Source organism: Camelus bactrianus, chromosome 27 (assembly GCF_048773025.1).
Source record: "Camelus bactrianus isolate YW-2024 breed Bactrian camel chromosome 27, ASM4877302v1, whole genome shotgun sequence".
In the NCBI taxonomy this organism is placed as follows: Eukaryota; Metazoa; Chordata; class Mammalia; order Artiodactyla; family Camelidae; genus Camelus; species Camelus bactrianus.
In genome coordinates this window covers 32,432,929-32,457,797 of record NC_133565.1, presented here as the reverse complement: position 1 = coordinate 32,457,797, position 24,869 = coordinate 32,432,929, and the positions used below count along the sequence as shown (strand labels likewise).

Sequence of the window (24,869 nt, the reverse complement as noted above, 5' to 3'; positions counted from 1 at the left end):
ACATGGCAGGTGGGTACAGCCACTTTGGAAAACAATTCAACAATATCTTATAAAGTTGAATCTTGACAGATCTTACAACCCAGTAATTCTGCTCCAAGATGTACACACTCCAGAGCGTGCATTTTCAATGGGGGTAATATTAGTTTTGAGGAGAGTGGGTTGTGCATAAAGCATAGATATATACTCAGTACATAAAGATATATACATTCTATCTGTGGTATTAAAATTTCATTAGAACAACAACTGGGCAGGGGGTGGGGGGTGAGGGGTCTAAAAAGACTACTTAGTGAGGCAATAATGGAAAAAGTGGTTTAGAAACACTGCCCTAAAGATACTCTTACACACACGCACCAGAAGACATGTGTAAGCATGTTCATAGCAGCACTGTTAATAAAAGCAAAAATCACAAACAACCCAAGGAGCCACCAATAGAAGTGGATAAATCAACTGGTATATTCATCAATGGGTGAGGAATTAAAAGGTATGGATCCTTCAACCAGCAATAAAAAGGAATGAATCACAGCTACATGCCACAGTAGGAATTTTAGAAATACAATGATGAGTGAAACATGCAAATCCCAGAAAAACAACATGCAAGCTAATCCTCTCATTATACACTTGCTGTCGTAAAGCTGTAATAGTAAATATAAACACTCTGAAAATCTAGTTCCACAGTGCTCTCAAGTGAGGTCCTGGAACAAAGACTGAACCGAGTCCTAGATCAATGCTTTTTTCAACTGCAGACTGTCACTCGGTGGGTCCTGAAATCAAATGAGTAGGCCATGACCAACATTTCAAAAATATGATATAGAATAGAATGAAGTGATTGCACATAGTAAAGGCAAAGCTTGTTTTGTGAAACTTCTAAATTTTGTTTTATAAATATGTACACACAGATCTATATGCCTTTATCCTTGGATTCTGAAATCTAAACAGCTCTAACCACTAGTTTCTTTTGTAAATTTGGTGCAGAAAGTCATAGGACAGCAAAATCTGCCCTGAAATGCCATAGGCTATTTATAACCTTTGCTCCTCTCCACTCATTATGAATAATATATTTCATTGCAGAAATATTTGATCATAGAATGACATACACACCATGTTATCTTCTAAAGTTCAAAATATTAGGTAACACCTCTGGACCTAAGAGTTTGAGATGAGAGATGAAGAACCTGTCTATCTCTATAACTCTACATGTGTATAGTTAGCATACATATACTTTTGTGTACTAAAGATTACAGTGCAAAACGTATTTCTGACCAGACTGAGAGAAAAAGCCTGAAAGTCACTAGCTAGGTGACATTTTTTCACAGACAGTGGCCATATCTAGCCTTCATTAATTCTTATTCCACAAAACTCCAAGAAAGAGACATTCCATCTTTATGACTCATTGTTTCTGTGCATTTTATTTTAATTCCTCCCACTTTACTTAAGACCATTTCTTGTTCTGAGGAAGCAAATATTGGTCATCATTTACATATGACCTTTAAACTGAACATAATGTCTGAAGTTTATATCATTCCTGAATCTCCCAAAGAATAGAAAAAACTACTCTACCCATTTGCCTTACCTTCAGCAAATTTAGGACTTTTTTGCCAAGATCCAGCTCAAAGTTGTTATAATTAGAACCGCACATGTCATAGATAAAGACCAGTCCGTTCCTCTGAGTTTCAAAGCTGTAAACCAATCATTAAACAAAAACATTTTATTAATAAAATGGATGAGGCAGATTGAAAACCTGGGGCAAAAAAAAAACAAAGACACTGAGAGTGTGGGACACATCTGGGATCAAAACAACTACTTCCCTGAGCACAGTTCACAGAAAGAATTTATGTTAAGAAATAGATACTTGGACTCTATTTTCTGGCAGTTCCTAAAACTTAGAATTTCCTAGGAGAGCACTGAGAGCATCCATTGTTACGTTAATGAGGTGACTTAGAATGCTCTTAGGTCATCTAAGGAGGGGGCTGGTTGCCAGGGGAACTAACCACGTGATTACCCAGGAAGGGGAGCGGGGCTGAGGATTGAGCTCAGTCGCCAATGGCCAATCATTTAATCAACCATGCCTCATAATGAAGCCTTCGTAAAACACCAAAAGGATGAGATGTGGAGTTTCCAGGTTGACGAACACATGCAGGTGCAGTGAAAGAGGCCCTCTCGGAGAGGTCATGAAAGCTCCATGCCCTGTTACCCTTACTTTGCTCTCTATGCTTCTCTTCCATTTGACTGTTTCTGAGTTATATCTTTTTATAATAAACTGGTAATCTAGTAATGTTTTGAGTTCTGTGAACTGCTCTAGCAAATTAATCAAATCCAAGAGGGGGGCGGTGCTGGAACCTTTGCTCTATGATCAGAAGCACAGGTGACAATCTGGACTTGCCACTGGCATCTGAAGAAGGCTGGGGACAGTCTTAAGGGTCTCAGCCCTTAACCTATGGGGATCTCATGCTACCTCCAGGTATATAGCGTTACAATTGAGCTGAATTGTAGAACACCCAGCTCATGTTGGAGAACTGCTGGGTGGTATGGGGAAAATCCCACATGTTGAAATTAGAATTACACTTATTGATGCACATTTATCCAGATTCATCAAGTACCAAGCTCACAGGCTAAGATGTTCCAGAGCATCTAGGTTATCAAAATCTGACTGTTTTCTCCTGTGTCTCTGAATCTGCCTATCCAAATTCTACAACATTCTGTGTTCAACTCAAAAGTTTCCTCTTCCAGGAAGGCATTCCTGATAACTGTTACCAAATGTACCAAATGTACTACCATCCTTCACCCCCTTGAAAACCCAGAAATCTTTCTGTGAATTTTTCTTGTGGCTCTTAACATACTCCAACTTTGTATAGTGTGTACTCCAACACCTGATTCTCTCCTAGAGGGCAAAAACATATTTTGTTCACCTTATTATCCTCAACTGTCCTCAGCACAGCCCTTGCAAATAGGTACATACTAAATTGCCACGGAATTGTACTTCACTGGGCTAGAAGCCCATCACTGAGAAAATACTTTAGACCCATGGAAAACTGTACAGTAAAACTCTAAGCTCGATGGTGGAGTACCTGTCTCTTATGACTTTAATGCAGGAAGAGAAGAAACCTACACATGGTCTTTGGAAGGCAGCTTAAAAAGTAGATTAAGAGGTGGTGAGCCTATACCCAGATTGAGGTTGGGAACACACGAACATGCACAAAGTATTCCTCAGTCCAATCTCCTTAATTCCTAAAGACTTCTCAAAGTTGCAGTCTTCCACTAAATCCCACCCTTACCTGCTTCTGATCTGCACACTCAAATGGTTATGAGTAATAAATTACTTGACAGGACTATTCACAGATGACAGCAACAGTTTTCACATCTATTTACAACTGAGAAAACTTTTTGACACAAAACACATTCCTGAAATCAGGGGTCTGAATGTTATTTTGTATCCTTATTTATTTATTTATTTATTTATTTATTTGCATCACCTCCTGAAAGCCTACATACCTTCGTTCTTTCAACAGAATACAAGGCAGAAGCACTCACCCATGAAACAGCATTTCAAAAATCTCTGAAGTAGACCCAAGTTTCTCCAGCTTAATTTCAAATGACCCTAACATGTTACAGTGAGTGCTAAATCTTGACTCCTTTCTTCACAATGCCAGAGAGGCTGATTTACCAAGATCAAAGATGCTGATCAGGCATCCAGCAGACCACCAGATCTAGACACTCCCTGTTTCTCCACAAGTTCAACAAGGGCCAAATTCAAATAATTACAGGGTTTCCCACAGCTCCAGCCCATGGGAAGGGACAGAAACAAAGAGAAATTGGTGCCAGGAGAAACAGAATTTAATAAAAAGCTATGGTGCAGAATGATGCAGGTTCTCTATCCTAGACCCTAAGTTGCTCATCCTTTTGAAGCACATGAAATAAATACAAATGCAATAGGATTTTCACTTTTCTGGGTACAGAACATGAGGTTTCTAATGATAACTAATTCCCTACTAAGAGTAATTGCTTCTCTACCCTACTGAGTTTGATTCCTAAGCTAGGATGTCACTGCTAACACCAAGAAGTTTATTACACAGTGAGAGCAAGAAGATGAAGGTGAGGTATGTGGAAGTTCATGATACCATTTCCTCTCCTCTATGGAGACTTGGGAGTTTTCCATTACATAAAGTTTAAAAGATGGTTCCCTGTCCTCATGGAACATATAATCTAATGGTAGATTAAAAAAACCCAACAGTATAAGATAAATGACATCATCAGGCCATGTGTAATTAAATACAAAATGACTGGTATTAGTAATAACTGCTATTAAAGTCAGAGAAAAAAGAACTTTATGACCGGCTGGAGTGGCGAGGGAGCCAGTCACAGAAGCTGGGCCTCCAAGACGGGCGAGAGTTAGTGAAGACGAAGGGTTTCTTTCTCTTCCATCCTGGTTCAAGGTAACAAAAGAAACAAGTATTTCTACTCATAGTGAGAATATTTTGCTTGGGAAAAAACGGCTCACATTTATTTATCTTAAATGCACCCTCTGAATAATGAGGAGTCACTGAGATTTCTTTAAGAAAGGGATGTACATCATGAAAACAAAGTTTTAATTATGGCTACCTGTGTGGTCCTCCTATGGGATCCAACACTCACAGTGGAAAGAGCAAGCTTTGACCACTGCCATGCCTGTATGAGAGCTCCAACTCTCCAAGCTGCCCAAAGAGGGAGGCCAATACTAAATTTTCTGGTAAAGGAGCCTTCCATTCATTCCCCTGAGCAAAAGAAACATTTCAAAAGAAACTATATTCTGGAAATCATGCCTGAAGACTAATCACAGGAAAGAAGAACTGAGAAATTCCACACTTCTGATTGGGCAGTCTGGGGCCACTGAGACCACTGGTCCTCTCTCCTTAGTAACTTCTCTTTTACAGAACAATGCTGTGTATGTGTGTGTGGTTGGGATGTAGCTCCCACTGAACATCAACAGCAGACGGTAAGTATCTGAAAGTAACATTAACAAGGCAGACCAACAAGTGAACTCGGCAGAGAATCCCACTTCAATGCTTTGACTCTTCTCATTCTCAAAGTCCAGAAGTATGACTAAAGTTGTGCACAGCTAGTTCTATCTCTGGTCTCAGTCCTCAATATACTCATTAGCCCAGAAGACCAGCCAATGACACTGACAGCAATAACAAACTGCAAATGGTAAGCACCAGGGAAAAAAGAAAGTATAACAGAAAGACAACATATTAGGGTATAAATAGCTCTGACCGAGAGCAACAAAACCAGGATCTTAGACCTAGCTGGATCAATACGTGGTAACTGTAAAAGAGCCACATAACTTCCTGGGACTTCAGTTTCTTTGTCTGTATCTTAGAAAGAGAGGGAGAAATGACCTGAGCTGTTTTTTTTGTTTTGTTTTGTTTTGTTTTTCTTATGTACCTGTTTATAAAGATGATTTTGCATATCTTTATATTTTTGGACTCCACCCTCCTGAATGTTGATTCTCAAAACCCTCAGCATTCTCCTACTTTACAGACAAAAAAAGTGAGGCCTCAGAAGGTTTTGAAAATCAACATCAGGGGAGAATGATCAGGAAGAACTAGCACAGGTCATCTCCCCTCACTCTCTCTCAATAAATAATTCTCAACACACTAAGAACTGCTAGTTAATTGGCTTTCTCAGCTTCTGTTACCCTGAAATAGAACCAAGCAGGTGAAGACACAGAATACCCATCATCCTAGAAACATGCCAAGTCCCTAAGGACATGGAATGTTTTCTATTCATAGTACTGCACACCCAAGGAACATGGTGAATGCACTGCTGAGTTTAATCAAATCAGATACTATCACTGTCCCATATGGATGTAGAACACCCAAAGGATAATTTCCATACTCACCTATCCACAGCTCTGTCTAGTAAGTAAAACAGAGCCTGCAGGACCACATGCTGGACTGACTTGTGGGGATGATGTAATCTGGCAGTGAAGAGGGCGATGGAGGCGCCTGTTGGGTCCCGAACATTCTAGAGTACATAAAACAAGAAACACTTAGGAGGGTAGGGAGAGCTCCGTGGTGGAGCACATGCTTAGAATGTAGTACCTCCACTTAAAAAAAAAAAAAGACAAAAACAAGAAACATTTAGAAAGTAAACAGAAAATCACACACACACAAAAAATCACTAAGGCGTCTTACATCCTGGACAAAGGTTTGCTATGAAGAGAATAAATGCTGACAATACTTCTCTGACTTGCATCAATTCCTCCAGAAAAGGAAGAAAGTTTATATCACCCCATGCCTGATTCTTAGTGTCCCCTGGATTATATTCCTGTGGTAGGAAAACACTACATTCTCTTAACTCTTCAATTACAGAGAAATTAAACAATGGCCTACACTGGCTGCCTAACTAATTCCCCAGGCAGGATAGCAAAGAAATAAGCAACAGGAGAAAGCCATAGTATAAGACCATGGTTTCCACCCTCTGCCTTAGAAGTACCATTGGATACTTACCTGAAAAGCTGTGGTCTCTAAATGGAGAGTGCTTGCATTAAATAAAGAAGGATGGGCCTCTGTCACTGTATACTCATCCTGAAGGCCTTGACTAACCTTAATGGACCATTGAAGGAACTTTTCTAAATCTACTGTGTAACTGATTTTTCAATTATTTCAATTATTACCAGAATAATTTCATGCAAAACTACACAGCTGTTTCACATCTGCTCTTCACTGTTGAGACTCTGTAGATTCAAGAAGAGATATCCAGGAACAGAGTCCAAAGAGTAAAACAGCTACAAAAGGAAATACTGAGACACCCAAGAAGGGTTCATAAAGACTCACTAAGATGGTGAATTTTCCACTAAGGATCTCAGAACGGAGAGGTTCCTCATGAGGCTTCAGCTTCACAATGCCTTCCTTCCTTCGTGTTTCCTAAATATAAAGCAAACAAGATGAATTAATATGAAAATACTGTATACCCATGACAGCTTCATGTAACCACCAAATCTGAGAGATAAGAGACTTTAGAAGTTAGCTTACTAAATCATCAACTCCTTTGTAATCTCCCTCTAGACCAAATGAGTATTACCAGAATTCTTATCTAATGCCACCTTATCTGGCCTAAGGTAGGATACTTTCCTTTGAATCAGTGAGAATCCTAACCCTGAAGACCAACCAACATATATCAATCATTTGAGGGCAAGGTCAAAGTTCTCATACATGCAGCAGCACTGATATAAATACATGCATCCAGGGTGGGTGGGTACAGCTCAGTGGTAAAGCACATGCCTAGTACCCACAAGGTCCTGGGTTCAATTCCCAGCACTCCCACTTAAAAAAAAAAAAAAAAAAGTTAAAATAAAATTTTTTTTTAAATGCACCCAAAACTGTTTGGAAGCAGACATCCTCACACAGTCTACAGGCTTAGGCCTCTCCTACCTTAAATAGGAGCCATACCTCCCTCAAATCCTCTCCAACAACAGCTACTAGGTCCTCATTTTACTAATCTCCATGGCCAGATTCTTTAAGTTTATCCTCAGTTCCCTTACACTCCTACTGCATTCTCACTTCCTCCCAATCTAACTATACCACCAAGAATTCCTGCTCCAATGACCAAGACCAAGTGGGCATTTTCAGTCCTTTTACACGACAAGATCAACCATTCACATGCTCTTTTTCCTGAATACTCTCTTTGATAAAAAACACTCTAGATTTTCCTATTTCTTCAACTACTACTTTCAAGTCTCTTTTGTGGGCTTTTTTCCATTCATTTGCTTACTCATTTCACTCACAGACTCATTAATTCTGTAAATATTTGTAGAGCAACTATTATGTGCCAGACATTGAGCTAAGTGCTAAGAACACTCCTGGTGAGTAAAAAAAAAAACCCAGGTCTGTGTTTATATTCTTCCTCAATTCATCCCTGAAGTCAAAGTCAAATGCCTTCACAGGCAAGGCAGCAAGTGAGTATGAGTGCCGAGATCACAGGAGGGTGCACGCCCTACCTGAAGGTTTCAAATTCAACTTTAAAAAACAATACAGGACCAAAGAAAGCAGAGAGTCTGAGGTGAGGTTCTGCCCTAACATCTTGTTATTCCTCACTCTCCCAGGATGATCTCACCCACTTTCATGGCCCCAATATTCAGTTCTACTTTGCTCACTCTGAAATCTCTACTTCCAGTCCAGACTTTTTTTTCCATATTTTTTAAATTGAAGTATAGATGATTTACAATGTTGTGCTAGTTTCTGGTATACAGCATAGTGATTCAGTTATACACACACACACACACACACACACACACATACACTTTTCATATTCTTTTTCATCATAGGTTATTATAAGCTATTGAATATAGTTCCCTGTGCTATATAGTAGGACATTGTTGTTTGCCTATTCTGTATACAGTAGTTTATATCTGCTAATCCCAAACTCCTAATTTATCCCTTCCTCCTTTCCCCTTTGGTAACCATAAGTTTGTTTTCTATGTCTGTGAGTCTGTTTCTGTTTTGCAAATAAGTTCATTTGTGTCATTTTTTTAGATTCCACATATAAGTGATAGCATATGATATTTGTCTTTCTCTGTCTGACTTACTTCACTTAGTATGATAATCTCTAGGTCCATCCATGTTGCTGCAAATGGCATTATTTCATTTGTTTTTATGGCTGAGTACTATTCCAATACACACACACACACACACATACACACACACACACACACACACACACACTCTACAACTTCTTTATCCAATCATCTGTGGATGGACACTTAGGTTGCCATATCTTGGCTGTTATAAATAGTGCTGCTATGAACACTGGGGTGCGTGTATCTTTCTGAATTAGAGTTTCCTCTGGATGTATACCCAGGAGTGGGATTGCTGGATAATATGGTAACTCTATTAGTTTTTTAAGGAATCTGCACACTGTTTTCCACAGTGGCTGCATCAAATTACATTCCCACCAACAATGTAGGAGGGTTCCCTTTTCTCCATACCCTCTCCAGCATTTATTGTCTAGTCCAGACTTCTTTTCTGAATCCTAGACTCATATCCCAGCTGCTTAGAGGACATGCCCATTTGGATATCTCAGTGGCACTTCAACCTTAACATGGCTAAAACTGAACTCATGACCTACTCTCTCCACATACCTGCACCCATTCGTGTCTCCTAAATTAGTGAATACCACCACCATTTACCACTCTGCCACCCAAGTCAGACACCTGAAACCCTCCACTCCCTTTTCCTCACACACCAGTTTAAGTACCCCTGTCCAAACAGTTTACTTCTAGAATCTGCCCACTTTTTCTCTATCTCCCTTGACACCATGCTTAATGGCACCACAATCATCTCTCCTAGTAAGTATAACCGCCTTCTAATTGGTCTGTCTCCAATATAGTCCTTTCGATCCATCCTCTAAAGCAACGAGAAAAATCTTTCCAAAATGAAAATCTGATCAAGGCATTCAGCTGTTTATACCTTCAATGAATTTCTCTGCCCTTAAGAAAAAGCAGATCCTCTCTGATCTGGCCTTGTTTACCTCTGCTGCTCAGTCTCTTGCCATGCCCCAACTCCCACTCAACACTTCAACTCAGCTCAATTCTTCTTTAAAAAAAAATTTTATTTTTTTTCATTTTTAGTGATTAAACCTTCATTTATTTAATTTAGTTATTTTATTCTGGGGGAGGTAATTAGGTTTATTTATTTATTTATTAAAATGGAGGTACTGAGCATTAACCCAGGACCTCGTGCATTTTAAGCACGCACTCTACTACTAAGCTATACCCTCCCCTCCTCAGTTTCTCTCTTGACCCTGGGCATCTAAACTTCCTGTTCTCTCTGTGATACTCCCATGCCTGTCTGATTTCTATTCATTCTTCAGATCTTAATTTAGAAGTCATTTCCTTCAGGAAAGCTTCCTTGACCCTCCGAACTAAATGGGCTTCCACAGAACCCAGTACTGCCCTATCATAACATTTTTATAATTGTTGTTTACTCTCTTTCTAAATAGTAATCTCTGCACCTAGAACATAGTAGATACCAAATAAATATCTAATGAATAAAGGAATGAATATTGAATAAGGTGACCCACAAAATGGGTGTAAATGAGTTTTCATCTTAAACTAATCCTAGTGCTTCTTATCCCTTCTTCCCCTCTTTTTACAAAAATTTATTTAGGGAGATTCTGTCTCTTCAGAAGGATTTTGACTCCAAGGCTCTTGGGTATTGATCCACTTTTTTTTTTAATTGAATGAAGATTCTTTTAAGTTCTATAGTTCTTTACAATTTTCAAAAGTTTCCCACACATGACTTCGTATAATCCCTCCTTCCCCTATATTGCCCCTCCCTCCTTTCCTCCCCCCACTGGTCACCACTAGTTCATTCTCTGTATCTGCGAGTCTGTTTCTTTTTTGTTATACTCATTCGTCTGCTGTATTTTTTAGATTCCACACATAAGTGGTATCACAAAGTATTTGTCTTTCTATCTGACTTATTTCAGTCAGCATAATGCGCTCCAAGTCCATCCATGTTGCTGCAAATGATTGCTCTACTTTCTTTATGGGAGTGGGGAGAACACTCAGAGAACTACCACACGGAGAGTGTGGCAGAGAGAACAGCAACACAGAGAGCCCAGGTGTCACAGGTCAGGGCCATTCCCGAGCTACGTACTCTGTAGCAGTGGAACAACTCTATGGCGCGGAGCACATCAAACTTCCGGGCCATCAGGAACTTGACGGCCACGTTCCAAGAGAGAGGGGAGACGTTGTACTGAACTGTCCACTTGTTAATCTCTTCAAGAAACTGCTTCGTGGCCTGTTTGACAAAGAAAATAAAGAGTAATTAGTAAGTAAAGAATATATTTACAGAAACAAAAAACAAGCAAGAAAAAAAAAAAAACTTTCCCCAAGCAAGCCTGAACCCAAAGTTCACTACAGGGAGCAGGAAAAAACAAAAGCTGTGAACAGACATGAAACCAGGAATCATTAAAATTCATAAAACTCAGTGAGGTCAGAAGCCAGAGCCAGGTTCAGACAGCAGGGTTTACTTAGCACTGCAGGGATGCATGAAGAAATAATGAGGGGGGAGATCAAGGCTCCCAAATGAGAGGCAAACTACTGGCTCCAAAGGGTGGAAAAAACCCACCAAAGTTTATTTTTTGTTGTTGTTGTTGTTTTTCAAGGTTTAAAAAAAAACCCGAAACGGCGGGTGAGCCTGTAAAGGGTTATTGCACAATGCACAGTGTAGCGCAGCTGCTGCTTTGGTCCCAAAAGCCAGTCGCACACAATCAGAAAACGGTTTTGGCTTTGGAATTAGAGACACTATTTGAGCACAGCAAAACTATTAAGAAGAATTTAACAAATCAGAAGGCCGACTGCTCTTTGCACTGACTGACCCCAACCCCACGAGACCTCTTCGTGCTTCCTATGGCAGCCCCCCAGAGCTTGACGCTAGGGTCCAGCTCCTCTGGATAGCGGTCTGGGGAAGGCCAGCGGGGGCAGAGAGCCTACTTTGGAGGAGTGGGAAATTTTCATTATCACTGTTTGATCCCAAGCTGGCAAGATGCCTATTTCCATAACTGTTCTTATCTCCTGATTAACCCATGCTCTTCTATCCTTTCTCATTCTACTTCGCCTTACATTTATAACCAGTCTCTGATCTAGCCAAACTATCCTGTTTCTTCTTTTTAGAACAGGATTTACATCGGGGTTTTTCTGCATGTGTTCTAAATTGGTAAACACTTTCTGCCTGGCTATTTGGTCTCCTCTAACTAGAAACTTTTCTCACATATTGGCCCAAAATGTGATCAACTTGATGAGAGTTCTGAAATTTAACTGATCAACCAATCAACCCCACAGTTAAGATGTATTTATTAAACTATTATGTATTTATTAACTATCTGTACATATCTGTGCTAAGTATAAAAAACACAAAAATGAGGTTTGCTTCAAAAGGTGTAAGACCAACCTACTATGCGACCATGGACAAGATAATTCTCTTTCCACCTCTAATTTTTCAATTGAAAGACAGGGGACAAAGGGTAACAGTAATGACCTACTTCAGAGTTTTGGCAACAAGTCCTACCTTGCAAACACAATCTAAATTGCTACATACATGTTTAAACAACTAGCAAACTAGAGCCCCAGGAGAGTCAGCAATACCTCCCAACAGAGTACCTGCTTCCTCAATTTCTAGGAAAGGAAGAAGGCACTTTATAAACCAGAGTAAAATCTAAGAGGCCTGAGGCTGCACCTGAGCTTTGGAACCCTCCACCTGAGGCAACATACCTCACAGCAACTGGAAAAGGAGAAAACCAGCAAAACTAATCAGGCAAGATGCATAAATTAAAAAAGCCCAGAAATAAAAGCTATGAAGAAAAGCTTTCAGACGATCACTTTGGCCCAGAACCAGCTGAAGTCAGACCGGAGAAGTGAGCCCCCGAGAAGACAACAGGATGAACTCGGAACGCTCCACCAGAAACCAGTTCGAGTGGCCTCTGCGGGGTGAGTGGCCAGCATTAGAATGAGAAAAGACGGAAGGGAAAAGAAGAGACGCCGGCACAGAAAGACCCTGGAAACAGAACTTCAGTCCGGAAGGCTTCCAGGAGGTTTTCTAAAGGCTATTTGTTTTTTAATTAACATATCATCTTTTAAAGCCAGCCCTCTCTTGCGCTTATCTGAAACTGCTTGTAGAATAAAACACCAAAATAGAACATACTTTTTCCCTTTTTCTAATGAAAAGAGTAAAAAGACATCAATATGCAGACAGGAAGGGAATATTCAGTTAAATGATCAGAAGGTGATATGAACTCATCACATATCCAACTGTTAAGATGATTTTTCATTTTTCATAAATAAGCCAAGCCCCAGTAAGAGACATACAGGTTTCACACTTCCTTCAAAGTACATCTATATTAGCTGCCTTCTTATTAATCTCTGTGCCTTCAAGGTTCGTAACGTCCTGAAGCTTCCAAGAGCTGCTGCCTTGAGCTGACCTCTGTCCCCTGCTGGTCAGGATGTTATTCTTGGCTTTAAGCACGGGAACAATTCCTCCTAATTTGGCCTGACTAGGCCTTGCATGAAGAGAGTCCAGTGTACTATAAACAGTGATGTGATATTTACAGACATAAATACACACATAACACCTGCTATGCTCAGCCTCAAATTCACCCTCCTGCACCCCATTCCTCTGGTGAAAGAGATGAATCTCTTACAGAAGCCAGAAAGGATGGTCTCATCTTCAACAGCCTTTCTCCCAACAGTGAGTCAGATCTCCCCTTCATTCACACAAGGACTTGGCGCAACCACTAAAGTATGGGCCAACTTGGGGTTCTGTTTGTTACCAGGAAAACAAATCCCAGAAATTTTAATGAGCAACACACTCTTCAGAAGGGATAATTGACATTCCTGAAATTAATATTCAGTGTATTTCCTGGTGAAGAATGAGCCAAAAAGTGAGTCACAGCTTACAAAATAATTCAGCTTAAAGTCAATGGTTTGAATCTATCTAGGCTTAAGAGTAACCACAAGTTGTCAACACCTGGCAGCTAAGGAGTGGTCACAGTTCAAACAGCTTGGTCTTACTTTGGGAAAAGGTCTGAACTAATGTACAGAAAAACTAACATTACCATTTACAACTCTCCTCAACCCCTTAACCAGCTTGTTACACACGGGCAAGATTTGTTTCAGCAGAGTCAAAGCTTACTGTAATTACATACTTCTCCCACAATCAGTTTAAATCAACAGAAACAAGTTTCTTCACCAAGGCCATGAGGAGAAAGAGACCAGAGAAACCACTATAAAATGGCTGAGAAATCTGTTAAGGAGATTCCACCCTGGACACTATCTACTGGTGTTGAAATATGGTATAGGAGAGAAGAAAACCAACACAGCTTCATGCTATACCAAGCTCCCAAGAGCAGCTACAATTTTGAAATAAGTACTAGGCAAGGGGCTAGCAACCCAAAAGGTCAAGAAAAACGTGCTAGCACACTCAGTTCCACAATTAGTACCTAAAATCCTGCGTTCTCAGTTCCACAGGTAGCAACCCAAAAGGTCAAGAAAAACGTGCTGGCACACTCAGTTCCACAATTAGTACCTAAAATCCTGCGTTCTCAGTTCCACAGGTAGCAACCCAAAAGGTCAAGAAAAACGTGCTGGCACACTCAGTTCCACAATTAGTACCTAAAATCCTGCGTTCTCAGTTCCACAGGTAGCACCTTAAATCCAAGACAATGTGGGAGAGAGTGAAGAGCCAGACCCATAAGAATCCTACTCTTAAAATAAACTCCTGGGATGTCAGCCACCTAACCACCAAGAAATGAGTCTAGCAGTCTAGTGGGTTTAAGAGTCAGAAAGAACCCATCCTCTCACTCACTCCTGTGTGACATTTGGGCAAGTCACAACCTCTCTGAGCCTCTATTTCCTCATGAAAAGATAAAACTTGAACAAGACAACGGATAGAAAGCATCCACCAAAGTACCTGGCATCTGGTAGGTAGTCTCTGAGTGGATGTTCATTCTCTTTTTTTTCTTTACTCCAGTCATTTCACACTGAAACTTCTTTCAACAGAAATGGAGTTCCTCAGAATCAAGGAACCTCTGTTGTTTCTCTTAAGCTTGTAGCAACCCAATCTCTCTAATCCATTTTATCCAAAAGCATAAATTTAAATTAGAAACCTTCAATACATGTTCAACGGCAAGACAGAAGCCTTTAAAGGAGCAACTTCTCATTCAGGGCTCTGTGGCAACACAGGAAAAAAGCCACGTCCAGAAGTACTTATACCACTGCTTCCATCTCTAAATCCTTTTGTCTCTACACTGGCAGCTCTGGGGATTAACACTGCCATCCTGAGCATAAGTCCTCTATAACAGAATCAAACTGACTTGAGACTATTTCTCATTCTAATATAGAAACAACTTTGTGCAGGATAAACACCATGCAAAAAATGCAGTCAGTCACCCTGCAATGAATACCTAAATGAGGAAAGTGATTCAATGTAAGACTCATTGTCTGCCTTTAACCAAACGTGAAGTTACCTCTGTATTTCAGCAAATACGCCATTTCTCCATCAATTTCGGTACAAATGCATTAGTAAACTACCTTACTCGTATGCCTGTTTTCCCACCTTTCCTTCATTGTGAATTATTGTCTTGTTATCTCTATTAATCCCTCCAGTCCCTATCAATATGCCAGGAAACAGTCTGAGCTAAGACACACTAGCTTGCTATAATACAGCAACGTGAAGTTTGCTGAATTTTCTTTTCCCCATTTTTTAAATTGAAGTATAGTTGATTTACAATATTGTATTAGTTTCTAGTGTATAACATAGTGATTCAGTCATACATATAAATATATACATATTCTTTTTCATTACAGGTTACTACAAACCATCAACACAGTTTCCTGGGCTATACAATAGGACCTTGTTGTTTATCTGTTCTGTACATAGTAGTTTGGATATGCGAATCCCAAACTCCCAATTTATCCCTCCCTCCCGCCACCCCATGGTTAAATTTTCAAACTAAACACAATGATCTTTCCATTATCCCTTTGTTATTATGCCAAACATGGAAATAAACTAGTCTCTGAATTAATATTTACTGATTAATCTCAAATAATTTAATTTTATCAAGAAAACTTCGCCTTTTCTTAAAATGTGATTTTAAAAGAGTATTTTCTTAAATAGGGTTTTATTGCAACTTGGAAAAAGTATTAAGAAAAACTTCTGATTTTATCATGTTATAAAATAATGTTTCAGCACTACACATAAAAATAGATTAAAAAACAAATTTCTTTGGTATCACACAGGGAACTATATTCAGTATCTTGTAATAACCTTTAATGAAAAAGAATATGAAAGTGAATATATGTATGTATATGCATGACTGGGACATTATGCTGTACACCAGAAATTGACACATTATAACTGACTATACTTCAAAGAAAGAAATAATAATGTAATAAAGAAAATTTGCAAAGAAGGAAAAGATCACCCAAAATCCCGTCATCCTAAAGCTGTTTCCATGTTTTTAATAACTTAAAAATTAAAGTCCACAGAAAAATAGGAATAAATACATACTTTTCTAAGTATGTGTCCCCACAACTAACCATACATATACTCACACACACAAGTCTTAGGCGAAGGAGAGAAAACAGAGGGACCATTCAAGTACATATTGTTTTAGTTCGGAGAACGGTTTCCGTTCTGGCAGCCTGCCGTGATTAGCAGCAGTAGTGTCAGAACAGTAGAGCTCCTTCAGGCAGCACTCATGTTAGTCAACCAAGCATTCACAAGTATTTGCTGAGGGCCTACTCTGTGCTAAGCAGTACAGTAGCTGTCAAGGAGACATAATTTAGTGAGATAAAGACCCCATTCTGAGCAGTTTACAGTCATTTAAACATGGAGACACGTATAAATAAGTCATCATCATATAACTGATAGTTCTAAGACAGATCTATGAACAGTGCTATGGGATTCAAACTCTCTCTAGGAGAATTAAAAACAAATCTTTTTAGAGAGTGCCTTGAAGGATGAGCAGAAATTTGCCTGGAAAAGACAAGTACTCTCGTTAGAGAAAACAAAATGTGTAAAGGCAGAGTCATGAAAGAACGGGTTACTGGGATACAGGGTGGCCAGTGTGGCCAGTGTGTATCTGATTAGTGGGAGATGGGCTGACGTGGAGGCTGAACCACACTGGAAAAGCCCTTGTATGCTGTGCTCCAGATTCCAGATGTGGCCCTATAGACATGAAGGACTCAACAGAGATCTTTAAGCAAAGGGATGAAATCAGTTTAGTCCTCCTCTCCCAGCTAAAAATAGCAGTGGGGAAGCCAGACTGGAAGGAAAACATCTCGCAGCAGTGAGGAAAGCTCCGTGAAGTCAGGGATCATGTCTGTTTTATTCACGTAGTTCCTAGCACTGTGCCTGGCATAAATAAGTATCTCCAATAATATCTAATAAATATGTATGAATGAATAACGAACAACATAACTCTGAAGAACATTAACATTTGGAGGGTAGCAGAGGAAGAACAAAGGAACTTTTAAGATTTACTTTTAGAAATATTAGTGACCACTGAGTATCAAAGAAATGTGAATTAAAAAATAAGAGTTGTGAAACATCCCCTACCAAAAAAAAAAAAAAGAGGAAAAAAAAAAAACCAAGGAAAAAAAAACCAACAGGCTCAGATAATTTTCATGCCACGTTCTATTAAACCTTCATGGTAACTCTCATGTTGTAGAAAGAGCAGTAAAATAGAGGACAAACACATCGTAACCAAAGAGGGCTTATCCCAGGAATGAAAAACCAGTTTAACACAAAGACATCTACCAAAGCAACTTTCTATATCAACAGATATTAAAGGAGAAAAAGTATATAACCTTCTCAACAAATGCTGAGAATGCACTGAATACAGTTCAGCATCCATTATGATTTTTTTTATTAATTAGCAAACTAGGAATAGAAAAAACTACCTTAATTTGATAAGGATTATCTAACAGAAACCTAAGCAATCATCTTACTAAATGGTGAAACATTAAAAGCATTTTTTTTTCTATTAAAGATGGGAAGGCCAGGAGGCCTTCTATCACCACTACCAGTAACATTGTACTAAAGGTCATTTAATACAGGAAGACAAAAAGACACCTGCCTCATAAAGACAAAAACTTTAAAGTGGAGAATAAAATTCAGAAGTAAACCTATGTATATACAGAATTTCTATATACAATCCTTTATGTATATATATATATATGATACAAGTGATATGTCAATTAATAGGAAAAGTATATTATATGAATTTGTTCACATACACATAAAATATTTGTAGGAGAATACACACACAAAAAAACTGGTAATATTAGTCACCTCTGAGAAGAGGAAACAACTTGCAGCTAGGAAACAGAGTGAGAGGGCAAACTATTAATTTTCACTTCTTTTAAACCATGTCCATGCACAACCTAACCAAAAGCTAAATAGAATTTATAGATTTTAAAAGATAAATAAAAGGGGTATCATTTTCGCCTATCAAATGACAAAAAATTAAAAAGACTGACAACAAATAGTATTGGTAAGAATATGGGAAATGAGTGCTTTCACACAATGTGACAACTATGTAATTTACACCACTCCTTCATATTAAGTTGGCACTTAACTAGCATAGTTTTAAATGTGCAAACCCTACGTCCCATACTACTACTTCTAGGAATCCACTGTACAAAATATAAACATCACAGTAAAAGACAGATACATACACATACACACAGAGTGCTGTTTCTAATATTTTGCCATTAGAAACAATGCTACACTGAATACAGGATAAATAGTTACTCATTGTAGCATTGTTTCCAACAGCAAAATATTGGAAATAATCTAAATGACCAACAATAAACTAGGAAATGAATAAATTATGGAACGTCCATACAATGGACCACTATGCATCCATCCAAGCACATCATAGTTTTCTGTTAAAAAGTTAGACACCGCAAACATGGTATCAGTCTGTAAAACAATGAATGAAAAATCTTTCATCCTTTTGTTTCCATGTTATTTTATTACATTTTCTTCCAGAAAAAAATAAAGTGGAAAAGTATACATGAATTTCAAATTAATCCAAAATATTCCTATTTGCTTACTTAACTTATTACCAATGTTACTTAAGTTATACTACAGTAATTTCTGGCACTAAAAACTTTTTTGTAATGGAGGTATTAGGGATTGAACCCAGGACCTCATGCCTGCTAAGCATGCACTCCACCATTGAGCTATTTCCCTCCCCCAAAACTTTCTCAAAATTTGGGGTGGGGGGAGCCCTCCAATGGGCAGCCCTCCAAAGTCCTAACCAAGAAAAAAAGGAAAGAAAAGGCTGGATGGGAAAACCAAATCTGTGCAGCCATTTCTAATTTGTAAATGGTTCTCATTTTAAACGCAGTAACTGACCTTTACATTTGTTATGACTTTTTTCCATTAAAAAAATGAATAGACCACAGATAATTAACCAAGTAAAAACTGTCAACATTTCAGTGACCTTTACTCCTAGTCTACGTCCAGCTCGGATCAGTTCCTGGATCATTCTTACAGCAACTGAAAAATATACACAAGAAGGCAACGGAGGTAGTGCTTAGAATCAGACCTGCTTCACTTTATTTTTTTTAAAATATTTACAGTGAGTTCAAGTCTAACTGATTTCTATTCAGTTTTCCTTCATTGTCCCTATTTATTGTCTATATTTCCATGGACCAAATTTTTAAAAAAATCAGTTTCACTTTAATTTGTTATTGATTTTTAATGCTTTCCTTCAAAAAGTGAAACTATGGGATATTTTAATGTCTCTAAGTTTTTTTGATTCCTTGCACCTTACCTGTAAGAAATTCTGTATTTCACACTTCCTAATAAACAACACACGACATACGATTCCTAAGTCCACATGTTCAAATGGGTAGACACTCCTACCTTCCAGTGGTTCTCCAAGTAAGCCTCCTCTACCAATACACTAAATACCAAGTCCCTTCAGAGAAGATACAGTAAATATAATTTGTTTCTGAAAGATAAATCATTAACAGCAATCTGGATAACAGTATTTTGGGAACTCACAACCAACTGCTTAAAACATCCAGCACAGAATCTTGCACAGTGGGTATTCAGATTTTTTCTTAAAGTGTATCAGCACAACATCAGTTCTCTTTATTTTGGTATCTATGTGTCAAAAGACATAAACTCTCTTTTACCCATTAAGAGACCAAGGAAACTTCAAACTCAAAGCCCGGCAAATCCTACCTACAATGCTAAGTGCAGATAACCATGAAGGAAGGCCTAACACCATCCTCCTGCTGAAACCAAACAGGAATGGTTCTGAAATTCGAGACTCTTCCATCCATTACATCAAGCATTGTGTAAGAACCAAAAAGAATAAAAGCTTAACTCCTATTAAAGGACTAACATCACAATGGGCACTGAATAGCAGGAAATCCAAAGTCAGGCTGACCAAATCAAGCTTCCCATAGAGTCCAAAGCTTCAAGCAATACTGAAGGGCCAGAGTTAATCGAGTTCTTAAACATGAACAGCTCCTCAGTGTTAATGACTTCCTACCAGCGGAAGTGAAGGGTTAGGGTTTATCAGCACTCCACCAGCCCAATGTGAAGGCCCCAGACCACGAATACTATCTTTCAATACCTGACAAACAAAAAATGTTCTATTCCTTTCAAATTGCTACTTATGTTTCCCTTGGCTCATGATTCCCTTCCATAAGTAGACAGCATTCGTCACGCATTACAGTAAAGAAGGCAATTCAATCCATTCACTTGTTAGAGCAAGGCTTTGCCCCTCCCAGTTCACACAGGCCAAAGAGTGTGGTCCAGCAAGAAATAGTAAAGTATTAACCATTTGTGAAGCATTTAACATGCATCAAAGAAGGAACTGTATATATACCATACTCAAATAGCCTTGGCATGCTAAGTATTATTAACCATACAAAGAAATCAAAGCATACACAGCCTAAGCAAGCTGCCCAAGGTCACTCGGCTAATAAATGGCGGAGCTGAGGTTTTGAGGTTTGAATTCAAGCCTTTTCAAATCCTATAGTCTTTCTACCTACTAAGTGGCCTTGAAGAATACAGGATACATATCATTCATCTTATCAGATACTATGTATGGTAGGTGTTTATGCACAAAGTTACTCTGCAAGGATATACAAGAAATGGTAATTGGTTGTCTCAGGAGAACTAGGTAGGTGGCTGAGAGACATCGCAATAGGGAGAATATTTACTAGATTCTCCTCTGTACCTTTTAAGTTTAAATCATGTGACTATATGATCTACCAAAAAATATTGTATTAATTTTATATGGTCTTTAACTAAAATCTATATAAGGATATCTGAACATTATACTTTAAAAAGTACTTAAACTATGCCACCAAATTATGAGTTTGTTGATAGTCTTCTTATCAAGGCCAAACAACGAGTTAGGGAGGTCTAGAAAAGGGTAAAGGATTATAGCTGCTTTTAGGAACCTTTAGCACTAAACAGAGGATGCTCCAAGGTACTGCAGAAATTACGCCACACTCGCTTTCCTGCTGGAGGGCTTTGCCAAAGGCTACTAAACACAGGCTGGCATCTCTCCTCTCAGGTTTAAAAACCACTCTCCAGGCAAAAATCATCAAAGAGGACAAAGAACTCTCAAAAACAATGGAGGAAATAATTCAACAAGCAAGCAAGGAAGTAAACATTTCTAAATTGTCATAGGAAAAAATTCACATCAAGAGGTTGAGGGGCAGAATACACCATAGAAGAGAAACACAGGGAAAAAAAAAAACAGAAATTTGGAAAATAAACAGGAAGCTCCTCAACATTAGCAAGAGCAAAGTTACCCAAGTTGGGGGGTTGGAGGGAGGGAGTCGGGGGAGGAGTTATATAGTTGGTTACTCTCCATTAGAAAGAACCCAAAGGCAGTTTGCCAACTGCTACCCATTCCAGCTGGTTAATAAGGGGGTGAACCACAAAACCAGAAGAAACCCTGAAAGTCTTTCTAAGGGAAAAAAAAATCTAAAGGACTTAGAGGACCCAGGAGGTGGGGGAGGCCTTTAGTGAGCATTTTTACCTCTTTTTCCAATTGGTGGCTGACACTTTAGGAGAAAAAGGAGGAACGTGAATGTCTGTCAATAAATTGGAGTTGACTTTCCAGATCATGCTGGAACATCCTTCTCCTCCTCCCTATTCCCAACCCTGGTTTACTCCTAGTCACCCTTTAGGTATCAGTCTAAATCCCACTTCATCCTGGAACGTTTTACTGCCTTCCACCCACATACAATATTATAAAAGCTTCTCATATTGTCTGCCTACTCCTGTTGGCCTGTAAGTTTGGGAGGTGCAGGGGTCCATGCTCACAAAGGCATATTCAACATCAAGCACAGTGCTGGGCACCATTCTGATGAGTAAACATATGGATGATGATGGGCTCTCAGCCTGCTAGGAGAGTGTTGTTCACAGGGAGCAGGAAGAACATGTTTGTCTGAATACTTGCCAGTAGAAAATAGAGAAAGAAATTCCTGGATCAAACTGGGAAAGAATATCAGAAATGACATAAGAAGAAAAACAATGGGAGAGGCAACTATTAAGTCACACAAAAAAATCTGAGAATTAAGTTACCAATATCTTAACTTCAGACATTTATAACAGAGATAACCAAAATAAGTTAATTTAAAGTTTATTAATTTTATGAAATAAGTAAGACACAGTTCCTACCCATGAAAATCTGAGTTTTAATGAATCTGTGAATGCATTATGTCAATGGATAGGCAAATCTCATTCACATCTTGAACTGGAATGCAGGATGGCAGTGTGTCTCAGAGTGATATTCCCCAGTAGAAATTCATTAGCCACACTAAAGAATTTCTGAATGAAGACAAAAGAGAGTAATGGACATGATACAGTGGTTGAAGTACCTTCAGCCTGCTCAGTAATGGAGAATATTTATTACCTTCTTGATTCGGATTCCAAAATTGGCATGATGATAATGATGTTAGAGACAGGGAACTTCAAGCACCTCATCATTTCGTGGATATCAAATTTATCTTAAAAGGGGGTAAAGGATAGAAAATCTGATAAAATCTTGCTAACAGTTTCATTCTAAAAGGATGAGGGAACTACTACACTGGACTTAATCCAGACCAAGTAGACTAGTTGAAAAATTGAAAAGGTCTCCAAGTAACCATGTAATCTTTGAAAGTGTGATAACCAAGGAGCTTCTGGGTTGGTGAACATGTGGAGATTTGGGGAGAGTAGTGCACCAGGGCCTGGAGAGGATGTGGAAGTCCCATATACCTTGCCCTATGCACCTCTTCCATCTGGCTGTTCCTGAGTTTGTAATACATGTAAATGTCAAATTACCATGTTGTACACCTGAAACTAACACAATATTGAATGCCAACTACATTTCATTAAAAGAAATAAAAGGGGAAAAAAAGAAAATGTGATAGCCAACAGCTAAGTGCTATCAGAAGGATGAAGTTAAGAAAGCAAGTCCTAGATGTGGCATCACTAATCCTGGATAAAAGAGCCAGTTCTGCCACATCTATGTGCCCTTAGGTCAGTCAAAACTCTTCATGCCATAGTTTCATCATTCAAAAAAGGATAATACCTGCCTACCTCACACAATCCAATAATTGGCTACCCACAAAGGCATTATTTAAATGTTACTACATATCAGTAAACAATACCAGACCATTAACAAAATAAGCTATTAAAAATAGCTAGTATTTACTGGGTATCAAGTTTTAACCATCAGTCAGATACTGAGTTTTACAGGGTATCTCAAATCCTCTCAATGGCCCTAGGAGGTGGCTACTTTCATTATCCCCATATTACAGATGAGAAAACTAAGATTTCTAACTGTTAAGTAACTTGCTCAAGGCCCTCAAACAAAAAAACTGGTAGAACCTGAATCAGAACCCAGATTTTCTGACTCTGGAGAGCTCACATTTTTATCTGTTGTGCACTATAATTCTTTCAAAATGTAGATTTTACAAAATTAAAATCTCATAATATAAATCTAAAGAGAGGATAGCTGCTGGCATTGTTTTTTAAAGAAATCTTTAATAAAGAAATCTTCAAAAATGAAATTCTGATAACCAGTTACGCAATTAATTATGAATTATACCAATTCAAATTTAAAATGAGAACAATCTGAAGAAGCCAGTAGTATAGTTGCAGAGCATTCTCCAATGAGCACAGATGTTAAAAGCACACCCACAAACAGATATGTACAAAGGAAGAGGGCACAATTAAAAAACAGATAACAGAGTGGTGGTTCTGACCTAAAAGAAAAGTGCCAGTCACAGCCCAGAACGAGCCAAGGCCCGTCAATAAAACTAAGGATAACAGAAAGGGCTCTGCGAGAACTGTAGACATCAACCCCTACTTCTTCCATTTCTCTATCAACAAGCACAACCTTCAGCTTGAAGAGGGAAGAACGAGCCTTGTGGAAAGAACTGAGCTCAAAGTAGTAGAGCCCCTAATTATTCCAAATCAGTTCAAGCCTCCAGACCTGCAAAACCTGACCGTCCTGAGGACTTGAGGGGAGCCCGATGAACATTTGCTGTGGAACTTAAAGGATGAGCAAACATGGTCCCAATTCAAGAGGCGGGGGCATCTACTGAGGGCTACAAAAGTTCCCAGTCCCTGACAGTCTTGACACCAATCCTTGGTAAACTGCACAACTGATCTTTCTTTACATACATACACACCTAGTCCTGGCCAACAGATTCTTTTTTTTTAAAGGTGGGTTTTGAGCTTTTAGGAAGGGGAACAGTGATCACTAGAAGTGATTTCCTGAAAACAAGTCTTTCAAGAAAGAATACACTAGACTGAAAAGTAAAGGACTGTACTGTACACCAGAGCTACTCAAAATGAAGTTTTGCAAACCAGGAGTACCGGCATTACCTGGGAAGTCTGAAATGCGGACCACAGGCCCCACCGCAAACCTGCTGAATCAGAACCTGCATGTTACCAAGATCCCCAGATGATTCTTGTCCACGACCAAGTTTGAAAATCACTGACACACAGAACAGATCTACATTTCAGAAAGGCACCTGATGATCATTTCATGAGATTTTTGTGGACAGTAAGATTTCCTTTTATTAATTTATGTATATTTGCCAGTCAAAATGTTAAGCAGTTGACTACCTGCCTCATTTAATTCTCAAAGTAACCCTACAAAGTAGGCATTACTTGTCTATAGTTTACAGATATTAAAAGTAGCAAAGATTAAACAGCCCTATCTGCTAGGCACTGCTCCAAGGATTTCATATATTACCTTATTGAATTCCCATAACAACTCTTTATGGTAGGTACTAGTACTACCTACATGTTACATACGGTGAAACTAAGGCAGAAAGAGATTTAAGCTACTCACTC

At 38.8% G+C, this 24,869-nt stretch overlaps 1 protein-coding gene across 6 annotated transcripts in view; it reads right to left on the bottom strand.

Annotated features, from left to right (window-relative positions):
• PTPN9 (protein tyrosine phosphatase non-receptor type 9) overlaps positions 1-24,869 on the bottom strand; it is a 65,702-nt gene that overhangs the window by 24,971 nt on the left and 15,862 nt on the right. For all 6 annotated transcript variants that reach the window (XM_074354134.1, XM_045516833.2, XM_010955358.3 and 3 more), the window contains exons 2-5: positions 10,635-10,778; positions 6,813-6,902; positions 5,876-6,000; positions 1,571-1,676 (exon numbers count right to left, since the gene is read on the bottom strand). In XM_074354134.1, the coding sequence (XP_074210235.1) occupies positions 1,571-1,676; positions 5,876-6,000; positions 6,813-6,902; positions 10,635-10,778 (465 nt within the window). The remainder of the gene's footprint in view (positions 1-1,570; positions 1,677-5,875; positions 6,001-6,812; positions 6,903-10,634; positions 10,779-24,869) is intronic.